Source organism: Ostrea edulis, chromosome 4, assembly GCF_947568905.1.
Source record: "Ostrea edulis chromosome 4, xbOstEdul1.1, whole genome shotgun sequence".
Lineage (NCBI taxonomy): Eukaryota > Metazoa > Mollusca > Bivalvia > Ostreida > Ostreidae > Ostrea > Ostrea edulis.
In genome coordinates, this window is record NC_079167.1 from 64352545 (window position 1) to 64369264 (window position 16720).

At 35.7% G+C, this 16720-nt stretch overlaps 1 protein-coding gene across 2 annotated transcripts in view; it reads right to left on the reverse strand.

Moving 5' to 3' along the window:
• Positions 1–16720, reverse strand: part of LOC125672180 (85/88 kDa calcium-independent phospholipase A2-like) — a 31956-nt gene extending 15236 nt beyond the window's left edge. Inside the window, exons 1-8 of one of the 2 annotated variants that reach the window (XM_048908306.2) lie at positions 16547–16720; positions 8718–8868; positions 7953–8067; positions 7176–7274; positions 6194–6409; positions 1583–1760; positions 1120–1322; positions 627–723 (exon numbers count right to left, since the gene is read on the reverse strand). In XM_048908306.2, coding sequence (XP_048764263.2) covers positions 627–723; positions 1120–1322; positions 1583–1760; positions 6194–6409; positions 7176–7274; positions 7953–8065 — 906 coding nt within the window. In that variant the 5' untranslated portion in view covers positions 8066–8067; positions 8718–8868; positions 16547–16720. Of the gene's footprint in view, positions 1–626; positions 724–1119; positions 1323–1582; positions 1761–6193; positions 6410–7175; positions 7275–7952; positions 8068–8717; positions 8869–10085; positions 10437–16546 lie in introns of those variants that run through there. The other variant, XM_048908305.2, reaches the window with a different exon arrangement.

The following is a 16720-nucleotide window of genomic DNA, read 5'->3' on the forward strand; positions in this document are numbered from 1 at the left end:
ACTTACTTTATATGTTTCTTATTAAATACTTTACTAAAACATGCATATCATAATTGACAAAAATTCCTTTAATATCAAATATTTGTGATATTCTAAATTGAAGTGAAAATTTCCCCAAACTCCAATTTTCCTGATTTTTCTATATGAATAGCCCGTTACTATGGAAATGAGCCATTTTTCAGAATAAGTGTACCAATATTTTTTAAAGCTTTTATGTATTTCTATTGAATAATGACTTTTTTCAGTGTGTGCTGCAGTATTTTGGTCGTTACAGAGAATTGCTCTTAAGTTCCCTATCATGGCACTATCCTGCTCTGAGCTTTGCATTCCCCATCAAAGGCCCTGTGAAGGGATAGGAGAAAAGGGGAGGGGCTATCATACAATTTAATTACTGTCATTTCTGGTCCAGCTAAAATTATTTTGTTCTCAATCAAATCAATGAATTCCCCATCCATGTAATCCCCCCGTCTTTCTTTATTCCTTTCTGTCCTTGTCTTTGCTGTTCTCTGATGCCTCTACCTGTCTGATTCAGGCCCAATACATTCCAGTACCTGTCTGATTCTGTACAGTACATACCTGTCTGTTTCTGTACAGTACATACCTGTCTGTTTCTGTACAGTACATACCTGTCTGTTTCGGGCCCAATGCATTGCTGTTCCCCCATATTTTCCATCTCTTTTTGACAGCTGATCTTTGAACTTTTTACAAATAATCTCCACTGACCTATAGAAAATTACATTTAAAAATCATCAGCATCTGTTTTACTATTCTGAAGCTTTCAGTCATACTCTATATGTCTTACAAAGACAACAGTTATAAATTTTGCAATGGGTCTAAACATCTTGATCATAAATGACAGGGTCAGAAATGACCACACATGCATGGTTGGAAACCCCAATATTCCTGAATTTCTGACTGTTGTCCATTTAGGAATATTGAAAAATTATTCCATGAAATGAGGATCTTTGAAAGAGTACAAGTATGTAATCTATCCAAAATGTATATAAAACTCGGATATTCACTTAAGACAGTCGTATTTAGACTCCAAGGAGAGAAAAGTCTCTTCCATTTTCAACGTAAGATCTGAAAGGAGTTATTGGTCTGTGTCCATAAACTTACTTATTGTCGCCCATTTTGAGAGCATGGTGGATGGGAAATAATTCCTGAGCAGTGACATCCGGATTGGCCCCTGTATCCAACAGTGTCTCCACAATATCCGATTTCTTCTTCTGACATGCGCTGGCAAGTGCAGTCCAACCTTTATGGTTGAGGTAGTTAATGACTCGATCATGGCTGTTACCTTTATCATGTTTAGCTAAAGTCTAAGGAAAATAGGAGTCACGTATTTAGCTTATTAACTAAGTAATAAAAAATCTAATGTTAAATATTTGTATGGTTTGTACATGTAATTTAAAATTTCAATTTACCAGTTTCACTTGCAGCTTGGCAGTCTATATGAAAGTGCATTACTTGAAAATAATATCCTAAACCTACAGTCACTATGGTCACTGTTCTATGAATTGACTCAAAAGTGATAAACATTTCTAGTGAACAATCTTTGAGGACAGATTTGTGAACTAACTGGAATGACTTCTAGGTAATAGATCACAGCGTAGTGGTACACCGTGTCTCCGTACTGGTCCTGAAGATCTAGTCTGGCTCCCAGCTCCAGTAAAACTGTCACACACTGCATGTGCTTCCCCATCACTGCCGCCATCAAGGGAGACAACAACGTCCTCTCCACTTGATAATTAACATCACTGAAAGAAAGGAGTGAAACTTGTGTCTTCTTCAACTTCTGTGATGTATATAAAAGCATTTAAATTTATTTCATATATATATATATATATATATATATGTATATATCACTAATATAACAACAACAGCCATATTTTGCTTACATAACAACAGCTATCTCTCACTAATATAACAACAACAACTACATCCCGCTAATATAATAACAACAACTATATCTGTAGTGCCAAAATCTTAGGTCGGGGGAGACAGTTCATCATGCTAATTTGGATCAAAGCCTCAGGTTTACAGGTTTTTTGTACAAGAACAAGAGAAAGAATCATTTTCATGTATACCATGGAATGTTAGTCAATTTAGGGATCAACTTTATAAAATTGTTTTTCTCGATTTCATGGAAGGGTCTTACGCTTATGGATTTAAATTCATTTGGAACTGTAAATTCACCGGCGGTTTAAATTTCTTAGGCTATTACTGTAAAGCTCATGCGAAGTATCAAATAAATTGATCCACAGTAAAAATGAGTAATTCAATGCATTTCATAGAAGTACAGCCAACAGTTACTTCCAAGTCCCTGACATGACACAGATATCTATCACTGGACCATGATGCCCAGTTATCTCCATTGTACTTATTTATCATTACTAAAATCTCAGTAATTCTCCCCTGTACTTATTCATCATTACTGAAATCTCAGTGATTCTCCCCTGTACTTATTCATCATTACTGAAATCTCAGTGATTGTCCCCTGTACTTATTTAACATTACTAAAATCTCAGTAATTCTCCCCTGTACTTATTTATCATTACTAAAATCTCAGTAATTCTCCCCTGTACTTATTTATCATTACTAAAATCTCAGTAATTCTCCCCTGTACTTATTTATCATTACTAAAATCTCAGTAATTCTCCCCTGTACTTATTTATCATTACTAAAATCTCAGCGATTCTCCCCTGTACTTATTTAACATTACTAAAATCTCAGTGATTCTCCCCTGTACTTATTTATCATTACTAAAATCTCAGCGATTCTCCCCTGTACTTATTTAACATTACTAAAATCTCAGCGATTCTCCCCTGTACTTATTTAACATTACTAAAATCTCAGCGATTCTCCCCTGTACTTATTCATCATTACTAAAATCTCAGTGATTCTCCCCTGTACTTATTCATCATTACTGAAATCTCAGTAATTCTCCCCTGTACTTATTTAACATTACTGAAATCTCAGTGATTCTCCCTTGTACTTATTTATCATTACTGAAATCTCAGCAATTCTCCCCTGTACTCATTCATCATTACTGAAATCTCAGCGATTCTCCCCTGTACTCATTCATCATTACTAAAATCTCAGCGATTCTCCCCTGTACTTATTTAACATTACTAAAATCTCAGTGATTCTCCCCTGTACTTATTTATCATTACTGAAATCTCAGCGATTCTCCCCTGTACTTATTTATCATTACTGAAATCTCAGTAATTCTCCCCTGTACTTATTTAACATTACTGAAATCTCAGTGATTCTCCCCTGTACTTATTCATCATTACTGAAATCTCAGTGATTGTCCCCTGTACTTATTTAACATTACTGAAATCTCAGTGATCCTTCCCTGTACTTATTTAACATTACTGAAATCTCAGTAATTCTCCCCTGTACTTATTTAACATTACTGAAATCTCAGTGATTCTCCCCTGTACTTATTTATCATTACTGAAATCTCAGTGATTCTCCCCTGTACTTATTAAACATTACTGAAATCTCAGTGATTCTCCCCTGTACTTATTTAACATTACTGAAATCTCAGTAATTCTCCCCTGTACTCATTCATCATTACTGAAATCTCAGCGATTCTCCCCTGTACTCATTCAACATTACTGAAATCTCAGCAATCCCCCCTGTACTTATTCATCATTAGTGAAATCTCAGTGATTCTCCCCTGTACTCATTCAACATTACTGAAATCTCAGCGATTCTCCCCTGTACTCATTCAACATTACTGAAATCTCAACGATTCTCCCCTGTACTCATTCAACATTACTAAAATCTCAGCAATCCCCCCTGTACTTATTCATCATTAGTGAAATCTCAGCGATTCTCCCCTGTACTCATTCAACATTAGTGAAATCTCAGCGATTCTCCCCTGTACTCATTCATCATTACTGAAATCTCAGCGATTCTCCCCTGTATTCATTCATCATTAGTGAAATCTCAGTGATTCTCCACTGTATTCATTCATCATTAGTGAAATCTCAGTGATTCTCCCCTGTATTCATTCATCATTACTAAAATCTCAGTGATTCTCCCCTGTACTCATTCAACATTAGTGAAATCTCAGCGATTCTCCCCTGTACTCATTCATCATTACTGAAATCTCAGCGATTCTCCCCTGTACTTATTCATCATTACTGAAATCTCAGCGATTCTCCCCTGTATTCATTCATCATTAGTGAAATCTCAGTGATTCTCCCCTGTACTCATTCATCATTACTGAAATCTCAGTGATTCTCCCCTGTACTTATTTAACATTAGTGAAATCTCAGCGATTCTCCCCTGTATTCATTCATCATTAGTGAAATCTCAGTAATTCTCCCCTGTATTCATTCATCATTAGTGAAATCTCAGTGATTCTCCCCTGTATTCATTCATCATTTAATATTGAAATCTTAATAGGACACACTTTATTCTTATTCATTACACTTCAGAATGAATATCATACTGACTATATATACACTCAAGGGTCAAAAGTATTTCTACGCTGCTAATTTTAACTATATAATTCATTGAATAATACAATGTTTAAAGCATTGATAAAAATTTTCTACTGCAGCTATCACAATTAAAATTTTCTAAATCATGCATAATTGCCTAGATTTAAATCTGTTATTGTTATTTTTTCTCTATGTGTTACAGTTTTTAACACTCACTAGGATAAAAATGTTTAAGAACTTTATTTAAATATAATCTTTCACATTTCATTTTAATTACCACAAAAAAGCCAACCTTGTAATTCATAAATCGACCAACAAAAAATATAACAAGAGGCCCATGGGCCACATCGCTCACCTGAGTCACCATGGCCCATATCTGAAGACTTTCCATATATATTTGCATGTAAAACCTTAGTCCCTATTATGGCCCAAACTACCCTTTGCAAACTTGAACCTACACTATGTCAGAAAGCTTTCATGTAAATGTCAACTTCTTTGGCCCAATGGTTCTTGAAAAGAAGATTTTTAAAGCTTTTTCCTATATTTGTATGTAAAACTTTGACCCCCCCACTTGTGGCCCCATCCTACCCCCCGGGGGCCATGATTTGAACAAACTTGAATCTGCACTATGTCAGAAAGTTTTCTTGTAAATATCAGCTTTTCTGACTCAGTGTTTATTGAGAAAAAGATTTTAACTATATATTTGTATGTAAAACTTTGACCCCCCCCCCCCCCACTTGTGGCCCCATCCTACCCCCGGGGGCCATGATTTGAACAAATTGAATCTGCACTATGTCAGAAAGTTTTCATGTAAAAATCAGCTTTTATGGCTCAGTGGTTCTTGAGAAGATTTTTCCTATATATTTGCATGTAAAACTTTGATTCACGATTGTGGCCCCATCCAACCCCCGGAGCCCATGATTTGAACAAACTTGAATCTGCATTATGTCAGGAAGCTTTCATGTAAATCTCAGCTTTTCTGGCTTAGTGGTTCTTGAGAAGAAGATTTTTAAAGTTTTTCCCTATATATTTGTATGTAAAACTTTGATCCCCCCTTGTGGCCCCATCCTACCACCGGGGGCCATGATTTGAACAAACTTAAATCTGCAATATGTCAGGAAATTTTCAGGTAAATTTCAGCTCTTCTGGCCCAGTGATTCTTGAGAAGAAGATTTTTAAATGACCCCACCCTATTTTTGCATTTTTGTGATTATCTCCCCTTTGAAAGGGACATGGCCCTTCATTTGAACAAACTTGAAAGCCCTTCACCCAAGGATGCTTTTGGCCATGTTTGGTTGAAATTGGCCCAGTGGTTCATGAGAAGAAGATGAAAATGTGAAAAGTTTACAGACAGACGGACAGACAGACAGGCGGACAGACAGACAGACAGACGGCGGACAAAATGTGATCAGAAAAGCTCACTTGAACCTTCGGTTCAGGTGAGCTAAAATATAACACTAAAAGTAACATTTGTCATGAATCTTGAGTGAATTCTGCATATATTCTGAAAATTTCCTGATAACAATCATCAAATTTTGGTGAAGTTATTAATACATGAAAGCTGTAATGAATATATAGTGAAATTCAAAAGTGAAGAAATTCTTTTGACCCTTGAGTGTACATAGATTTGTATTCATAAAGGAATATGATTGATCACTGTTCATCTTCACCTTTCATACATTTCTAAACAAATTAGATGTGGAATACAAAATAAAAATTCATAATGTAAATACCACTGAATATTTTTATGGTGGAAGCATTCATATAAACCAACAAATGCTGCAAAGTGAGCTGGCCGCCAGTGCATGTTGGTTTTGATGGCGTCTGAAATACTCTGCAGCATGGACTCGTCGTACACGGAGCTGCTGGCGTGCGTGAGAGCATTAATAATCCGGCTGTACTGGTGGAAATGTGTCACTGCTTCAATTTCATTGGTCAAGCGAAATATGCTGCAGGTAAATTTACAAAATGTGAATTCCGCAAACGCACAAACAGAACTAATGCTGAGATATAGTCACATGATTCAGGAGAAATATACAAGTAAACATTTGATATCTATATATCACAAAGTTTTATAGATACGAAACATTTTGTCATTCAAAATAACCACAGGCACTGCAAATAAATCACATATATTGAAAATGAAGTCCACTGTACCTACTGAGAGAGAGAGAGGGAGAGAGAGAGAGAGAGAGAGAGAGAGAGAGAGAGAGAGAGAGAGGATCTTCTATGGTTTGTGGTTTGATATGATTTATGTTCAACGAGTTGTGTGTTTTCTATCCCTGAGCCTTAGCGAGAGGATAGAAAACACACAAATTAAATATAAATCAAATAAAGTTACAAACCATGGGAGATTCTTTTTATCACATTAACTCCCCCCCCCCTCCAGTTATTCATTTACATTACTGTATTGTTGGGAATTTTGCTTCCTGACATTTTGTAAACAAACTACATAAAAGTGACGTTTTTTTGTGACATCACCAATGGTGTACGTAGGAAAACTGTAATAATTGAAATTTATGTAATGGGCGATATCCACTGGATAAAGGAGTAAACATGTGATAAATGTGATATTTTTCAAACAACATGCAACTGGGACAAAAATCTGTCCTGTTTTAATAATGAATTTCGTTCAAAGATGAGATTAAAATTCATTTTGCTAAAATAATTCTCCAATGGAAACAGTCTATCTTCAATCTCATAAATACTGCTTACCTAAAGCTTTTATACATAACTTTATTGGAGAACACGCACTCAAAGGAGCCTGGCCTCTTAAACAAAGTCAAGTGACCATCCTCTATCTTAACTGGTAACCTGTGGTAAAATACAATGTAAGAAAGATACATCAGTGTAGCAACCATTCAGCTTCACCTCATCCATTATACAGTCTCATTCAACATGAATTGGGAAATAAATTTTATTTTGAAACAGATAGCATGTCTGATAGAAACGTATATTAAATGGAAAAAATGAGAGTTGGGGGGCAAAACTCAAAGAGAAACAGATTATGTAAAGGTGTCAGATTGGACAGAATCCAGTGAAATCAAGTTACTTTCATTTCACATCCACATGTTTTTTCTATTGACTTTAAAAAAATTTATACCAATATTTAGTCTGAACTTTGTGTGAGAGCTATACAACCTCAGTGATTAGAAATTTAATCCTTAATCAGGTCATACTTACTTGAGAATACTGTAGATGCATGCAAACAAAGATGAATCCACACAGAAGTGGTAAGCAGGCAAATATTAAAATGTAGATTAAAATCAGTGTTTCATTAGTAATTCACTCTTTAATTCTTGAAAATCTTTTAATGTCTAATGAAATATCCTTTTAAGGGTCTGAAATTACCATAGCTGCAACATTTAGTTTAATACAGGTGTACAAAAATACGGAGAATCTTAAGCATGCAAGTACACAGGCATCAGTACATGCAATGTAGGATGCATCCATGCAAACAACCCCCCCCCCTCCTCCTCCAGCATAGCTTACTTTTTGTAATCCTCATATTTTACTGTGTTCACTTTGAATGGGTTAATGCTGGCCTGCGCAACATCTACAACATTCAACACCCCCTCCACCACTGCATTGAAAAGACTTGACATTCCTGCAAATTCAAAAGACAGGTGCTTTCATATGGAACTTTGTATACAGCATATATGGATGTGGAACAGCATGCACTTAAACATGGGGAATGATACATTGTATGCCGGTTACAAATTATCGAAAGTCTGACAGCAAGCCCTTGTGAATGGTCAAAAGCCAGATGTTATCTACACTCAGTCATGAGTCTAGATTTACCCCAACCTCCTTTACCATTTTAACCAGATAATATTTTGCATTTTGGTTCCCATTGCGTAACATTATATCACAAGGACAACATCAAATTATTTTATTACACTTTTATATAAACCAAATACTTTTACTGAATTCATTTATTTTTTTCAATACCAATGAGTCCAAAATCAAAAGCATAATTATACAGGTAACATGTTGCCCATAAAATATTAAATTCCATTTTATGAAAAGAAGAAAATTCTTAATTACATATATGAATCAGACCTGTCATGCATTCATAATTGAAGTATAAAATACTTTGAAAATGAACTTGGATGGTAAAGTTTCCAATGTACATGAAAATAATTTGTGAACCTTTATTGCATCCGACTTCCAAAAATTAGAAGGAGAGCATTCTTGATAACTATATATATATGTTGATAAGAAACAATCTGCTTCTTATAAAAACTAACACAGTACCTTGTATTACCCTATCTCAGACAAAAAATATAGAAATTTGATAGGTTCTGGTCACGTCTCGTGGCCCGGTATGAGACGAGTCAGTTGGCCACCTTGTAGGAGACGTGAGTGATGTCACAATGCAGTCATCTGGAGATGATGAATAGTATGGCTGCAAGAAAAAAAAATTCCATATCAAGATCTCAATTGTAATCGTATTATTGTAGACATCAGTATTCACTGTCAACACAAAACTGAATATTCTGTAGTTTAACATCTTAGCAATTAACTGGATTTGTTACAATTTGTCAGTGTGAGGAGTTAATCCTCTGTAACAGGAAGGGAGAAAATGCAATAAACCAGACAGAGATTTGAACCCCCCCCCCCCCCCAACCAGGATTCTATCCCCTGGCAGACATTTTCACCTGTCAGTTCTTCGGACTTGTCTACGGTACCAAATGTAACATGGAGGGAGAAAATGCAATGGATGTGATTGAAATTCAACCCGGCCCCCCTGAATTCTTTAGTTAGGTGCTCCACTCACTGAGCTATCTGGCCACCGACGATCAAACTCGGCTGACCACTACACCTTTATTAAGAATAGAATCAGCGATATTTTAGCAATGAATGTTCCTTTACATGGTGTCATTCATCTACAGGACGGCCTCTGATAGGATAAATTCATTTGCAGCTTGCTAGGGGTAGCGTATGAATATTCATAACATTGAGCAGGTCCACACTCGTTTTGGGCTTGGCCCGGCTTACAACTCACCTAATACAAGTGTTGGTCTGCCCCATATATTTCTATACACTAACCCTAGCTTTGTACGATGATACTCCAGCATGCTAGAGGTTGACGGCGAGAAACTTTTGACTTGGCGCTCCGAGATATATAAGGGACATTAACCGAGGCTCTAACTTGTTGGAATATGTACAGAGGATATTATCACCACCAACAGCAAAAGTCCAAGACACGACCTTCAGGATAATACATTGGGCACATATTAATAGTGCACCCTTAATGAGGTTCCTAATTTTACCTCTGCAACAACAAAATTTATCAAACCGGCTTACACTATTACATGGGTGTGAACAGGTGAAGTAAAATAAATTTTCTACACCATGATCAGGAGAAGAATAAAATTGTTTATCTGGACACTGGAACAACTTAGCGCGAAATCTGAAAATGCACGGATAGTATACTAGCAATCAGTCTTATTAAAATTAGCCCCTGCGTTTTATTATTTGTTATCCCAACACGTAGGGGCTGATTTAAATTAGACTGACTTAACTAGGCCTAGCTTACACTCATTAATTGCAACTGATCGAGCATAACTTTATATAAAACGACCAATCAACAACAAAAAATAAATGAAAATAAATAATTACCTTCTCATCGCAGAATACAGCACATGATACCCAATAAACTAATTCTTCATTTGTAAGTTACAACCTCAGTGTCTGTACATAGAACAGCGAACGGCTAGTTTTATTTCGCAACTTTCGGTTTATATCGTTGTCACGTGAGGTAAAAAAAGATATTAATAAACCTGGTGTCGGTGTAATGTCCTGATAAGTCCGATAGTCAAAATTGTGTGAACTAAACACTTTCAAAGTAAAACAAGTCTGTGGTTTGTAATAAATATTGTACTATTTTCGATAGGCAAAATAGTTTTTGATTTAGTTTTCATGAGTTGATGGCTATGGGGTTTTAATCAATAAAATGACTCGATGTGTATTTTTTTCTTTTCTTTTTTTTTTTTTTTTTTTTATTTTTTTTTTTTTAGATTATGTTCCTGAACTAAGTGATATTTAATCATTTTCCACGATGATACTGTACACTGAAAGTTTTTGAAATTTTTTTATTGATATTGATTTTTTTCTTCTAGGGATACGGTAAATATATGCTGACCCGACCTGATAGACTTAAAAAAAAAAAAAAAAAAAAAAAAAAAAAATCCTATATAAACGTTAAAGATGAATAACCAGCATAAGAAATCTAGCTCATCGTGACATTACATCAGATATATCAGGTAGAATTACATTATCTGAACTTTTATTTTACATTAAATCTACTTAATTTTGAATCAAATCATTAATTAAATCTACATTAGTCCGTCATTATAACATGGGAATTTTGCTACATATACAATCCAGTGAATTGCTTGTTGATTAAATTTTGTCATGTTCATGTGTTTAATATAGGGTTCATAATGATAAATCATTAATTGTGAATTTGTAATTGTGAATTTTCTTTACTTTTTGGATTAAGAATTTTCAAATCCCTAATTGAAAATTGTTTTACTTCATGTTTGATCTTGAGGGAGCGCATTTTCACACGTGTTCCTAATTTTCAACTTTGACACCTCTTTCTTGCTTCGAACATATATCACTATGTTTATGGAAATTGGTTTTTACAATCTATAAAATTCAAGGTAAGATCTTAGGATTGTATTTTTTATTTGGTTATGTTTATCTCTCACTCGTTTTACTGTTGTAAATTAATATTATATTAAAAAAAAATTCCCTGAATTTGCAATTTTCTGTAGTTTATTTTATTGGTCAATTTATACCCACATAGGCGGATCTGTCAGTTCAAAGTTTGTTAACATTTTGTTTGTGAGCCTTTCTAGTAATTTTGATCTTGGTTAAAATCAGATATATACCAAAACACGTCTTTGTGAAATTTGTTTGTAAAATTTGTAAATTCCAGATTGATCGTTACCCTCTAGTTGATGTTCGGTCGGACTTGAATAAATTCTGGAACTTTATATAATAAGCTGTATTTCTACATAGGGCCACACACGCATATTTTACATGGTGGAGAATCCTACGGAAGCCGATAGGTGCCAGGGTATATAATTAATACTTATTTAACTGGCGGCCGCCACTTAATTTATGTGGCAGCCGCCACTTAATTTAACTGTCGGCCGCCACTTATTATCTGGCGGCCGCCATATAAATTAACTGGCGGCCGCCAGTTATTTTATCTGGCGGCCGCCACTTAATTTATATATGGCGGAATTGAAAAAACAATGTAATTCGTATCGCTGAGTGATTATATTGGAAAAATTTAGAATAGTACGCAAATACGCAGCATCGTTTTTCAAAGTGAATAGGGACAGTCGGAGGAGAAATTGTCTTTTACAATTGTTGACAAGCAGAAAAGGAACCTAAAATGTCTCTTTTGTCCAAACTTTGTACTCCTAAATTGGAGGGAGGGAGCTCCATTCATCCTTCAATTGATCAGTTAATTCATTATTACATTTTTACCATTCATTACTACCACTAAAAGAGTGGGGCGGGGGCCAAACCACCAATTAATCTTATTTCACATGTGAAAATAATTTAGTTTGCATGTGAAAATAACAGAAATTGAAAGTTGTCGAAAAATGGAGGGTCAGCCCTGTGGTTCTACGTATTTAACAGTACAATCGAAAAACAATAATTTAATGCTCTTAATTATATATATATATATATATATATATATATATATATATATATATATATATATATATATATATATATATATATCACATACATATTACTAAGAATTGGGGAGGGATTGCGCCCCTTTCATTTTGAGAGAGAAATAGAGAAAGAGAGAGGAATTGAATAACTGGTGACAGCCATATAAATGATTTAAATTAACTGGCGGCCGCCACATAAATTAACTGGCAGATAATAAGTGGCGACCGCCAGATAATAAGTGGTGACCGCCAGATAAATTAAGTGGAGGCCGCCAGTTAAATAAATATTAATTCTATACCCTGGCACCTATCAGCTCTCGTAGAATCCGGGTATTTGTATTTATTTCTGATTTACTTTGATCAGTAGCTACATTATCAAGTATGAATGATGAACAGAACCTGCATTTAGATTCTCTACTTTATGGAGCGCCAAATTAACATAAACTCAAATAATTGAAGATATCTTCAATTATTTGAAGATATCAATTCAATTATTGCTCTCTTTAATTGAATTAATGCGCGCATTAAATCAATTATTGCTCTCATCAAATGAATTAATGCGCGCTTCAATTCAATTATTGCTCTCATCAATTGAATTAATGCGCGCATCAATTGAATTAATGAGAGCAATAATTGATTTAATGCGCCCATTAATTCAATTATTGCTCTCTTCAATTCAATTGATGAGAGCACCAATTGAATTATGAGAGCAATAATAGATTTGATGCGCGCATTAATTCAATTATTGCTCTCTTCAATTCAATTGATGAGAGCATTAATTTCGTAGAAATATTGAGCGCAATAATTGATTTAGAGCTCGGTATAAATAATTTGATGATCTCTTTAATTCAATTGAAGATATCTTTAATTATTTACTATGCTTTTGTATAAGGAATTAATGCGCGCATCAATTCTTTTAAAGAGAGCAACAATTCAATTAAAGAGATCATTAATTCAATTGTGGATATGTTGAATTGAAGATATCTTTAATTATTTAGTTGCTCTCCCAAAAAGAATTATTGCGTTCTTCAATTGAATTAAAGATATCATTAATTCAATTGAAGAGAGCAATAATTGAATTAATTAATGCGCGAATTAAATCCATTATTGCTTTCATCAAATGAATTAATGCGCGTATCAATTCAATTATTGCTCTCATCAATTGATTTAATGCGCGCATTATATCAATTATTGCTCTCTTCAATCGAATTGTAGCGCGCATCAATTCAATTGTTGATATCATTAATTCATTTGAAGAGATCATTAATTCAATTAAAGCGCGCATCAATTCAGCAGAAGAATCAATGCTATCATCAATTCATTTAATGCGTGCAATAATTCAGAATTGAAAATATCATTAATTATTTGAAGAGATCTTTAATTAAATTGTTGCGCGCATCAAATAAATATTGATGATATCTTCAAATAATTGAAGATATCTTCAATTATTTGAGTTTATGTTACTTTGGCGCTCCATACTACTTCCCCAAATCACACCATCATAGAGATGGTGACAGACAGTTAGCCAAATACCCCGTCCGATATCCAATGGTGACAGACAAATACCCCGTCCGATGTCCAACGATTCGTTTCACATAGGCCTTACCTCGTTCAGCGTCAACTACGCCAATGCTCATACACCAGCAAAATGTTAGCCTTTTCGCGGATTCAACAGCGAAATGCAACAAAATTCCTCCACACACGCATGTTATTACAATATGCACATTTCTAGTATCTGACACGCTCGAATTGCAATTACCGTAGTTGAAGTTCAGACTGTAAACTGTTACGGAAATAGCCGAGGAGTTACGATTGTAAACGTAGCCGCGGAGTAACACAACTCTCTGACAGTAAACATGTCGCATTCAACTCATCCGCTCACCTGATTGTCAGGCCACTAGATTCGCGGGAAGATCCGAGTTCGACTCCCAAAACTTTTGACGTTTTAGATAAGTAGTGACTGTGTTCACTTCTTCCAGTTTCCACCCCCTTCCTCCCTCTTCCTGATCATAATCTCTATCTCTCTTCTCTCTTTTTTCATTCTTTCTTGTCCCCTCTCTGTCCTTCCCAATTTCCTACCCCCCCTCTCTCTTTTTCTCCCTTTCACCCTGTCTAACCTTCCCTAAACCTGGCGATTTTCTATTTAAACAAACACCCGAGGGCATGTGATGGCGTGGTACAGTTACGTGGACGGTCTGAAAATGTGCAATGCAAAGACTTAAACACATGGTCTGTGGAACATATGGTTGGTTGAACACGTGGTGTCTTGGCGAGTAGAACATGTTGGACGTCATCTATTGGACTAGTGGAGTGACGTCATCGTTTTTTCCCTCTATTTTCTTTTAAGGTTTTTTCATACTTGATAATTGTAAACATTTGAATTTTGCATGTTACATTCTGTACATGTATATGTAAAATATGTGAGTAAATTTTTTTGGTTGTGTTTGAGCGGTTGAGATCGATAAACGGTTATTTTTATAACTAGTGTTAGAATTGGGATAGTAGCATTTTAATTCTGATCAGTCAACCGTCAACACTTTCCTGCTTAACTGAATATTGGGCACAAGTTTTGTTTTTGTCTTGTTTGCTGTTGCTGTTATTGAATGATTATTAAAGTTCTGTTTTCAACATGATTATTCAACCCGTTTCGTTTGTTTGTACATAGTTGCTTTGTTGAATTTCTTTCTTCTTGTGTGAATTAGTGAGGTGCATGGGTGTGAAAACAGGAGTTTCGGGGTAACCCCGAAAGAAAAAGTTGTCACCATTGATCAGAACATGTGTATTACTGTGTTCTGTTTGAGTTATGATTGCTTCTGTTAAAAGAGTTTCTTCTGCACTGGTCTTATTTGTTATCAGACCTAGGGTGTTGTTCAAATATAGTCATTCAGGGAGTTGGCAGCGAATGCGAGAGCACCCACTGACAGAGGTCGAGAGGGAGAAAGTGGAGGTGGGGAGGGGAGGGGACTCCAAAGGAAGTCATTGGAGGTCGACAAACTTCGAGAACAGGGAGGAGTCTTGAAGGTAAAAAAAAAAAAAAAAAAGGGGCGAGTACAGAGATTTAATACAAGACTTGCAATATTGGCTTTGAATGAGGCGGATGCAAATCTGAAGCAACTGGAAGTGTAATGACAAAAGTGCCGAAGGATGTCTTGTTTTGATGGTTGGAAAGAAGATATAGATTCCTACCTCAGACGTTCGAGGTTTGGGGACAAATAACAGTTCATATGAGAACCAATTCTTGTTGTCATTGAAGGGGCTCTTACATGGCTTTGCTATCGGAATGAAATTGTTCGTCCTTGTCAATTCTTTTCCTTTGTGATAACCGCCAGTTTCTCACCTTTCTGCAAGACAAGGCAAGGCGCATGCTGATGATGTCGTTTTGCAACAACAACAAAACTACCCTGGATCGGTCTGTTATTTATCTGGGCCTCTCATCAGTTGAACACACTACAGTTTGCTATTTATCTGGACCTCGCATCAGTTGAACACACTACAGTTTGCTATTTATCTGGGCCTCTCATCAGTTGAACACACTACAGTTTGCTATATTTATCTGGGCCTCTCATCAGTTGAACACACTACAGTCTACTATATTTATCTGGACCTCTCATCAGTTGAACACACTACAGTCTACTATATTTATCTGGGCCTCTCATCAGTTGAACACACTACAGTTTGCTATATTTATCTGGGCCTCTCATCAGTTGAACACACTACAGTCTGCTATTTATCTAGGCCTCGAATCAGTTGAACACACTACAGTTTGCTATTTATCTGGACCTCTCATCAGTTGAACACACTACAGTTTGCTATTTATCTGGGCCTCTCATCAGTTGAACACACTACAGTTTGCTATATTTATCTGGGCCTCTCATCAGTTGAACACACTACAGTTTGCTATTTATCTGGGCCTCTCATCAGTTGAACACACTACAGTTTGCTATATTTATCTGGGCCTCTCATCAGTTGAACACACTACAGTTTGCTATATTTATCTGGGCCTCTCATCAGTTGAACACACTACAGTTTGCTATTTATCTGGGCCTCTCATCAGTTGAACACACTACAGTTTGTTATTTATCTGGACCTCGCATCAGTTGAACACACTACAGTCTGTTATATTTATCTGGGCCTCTCATCAGTTGAACACACTACAGTCTGCTATATTTATCTGGGCCTCTCATCAGTTGAACACACTAGTGATAGGATGGGACACCGCTTATGTCATGGCCCGAACCCACCAGACGAGCTACGTACAATGTTTAGGACAGAACATACCACAGATTCATTTGTACTAAAACTGATTACATTCGATGCGTTTGATCTACTATATCTATCATGCATTAAAGCAAATGATTCGTGAACATACAAAATAATTACCCCAAAAACTATTTTTCTTTGTCCTTTCGCTGTCAGTGACTATGGTGTTTATGTGTCACTTCCTGAGGGAAACATTGTAAATTAAATAAATGAACATTAATGAAGCCTCTATTGCCTGTTATCATAATTTGATGAACGTCAAACCTGGATACTACATTTTCCCTCTCTATGAGT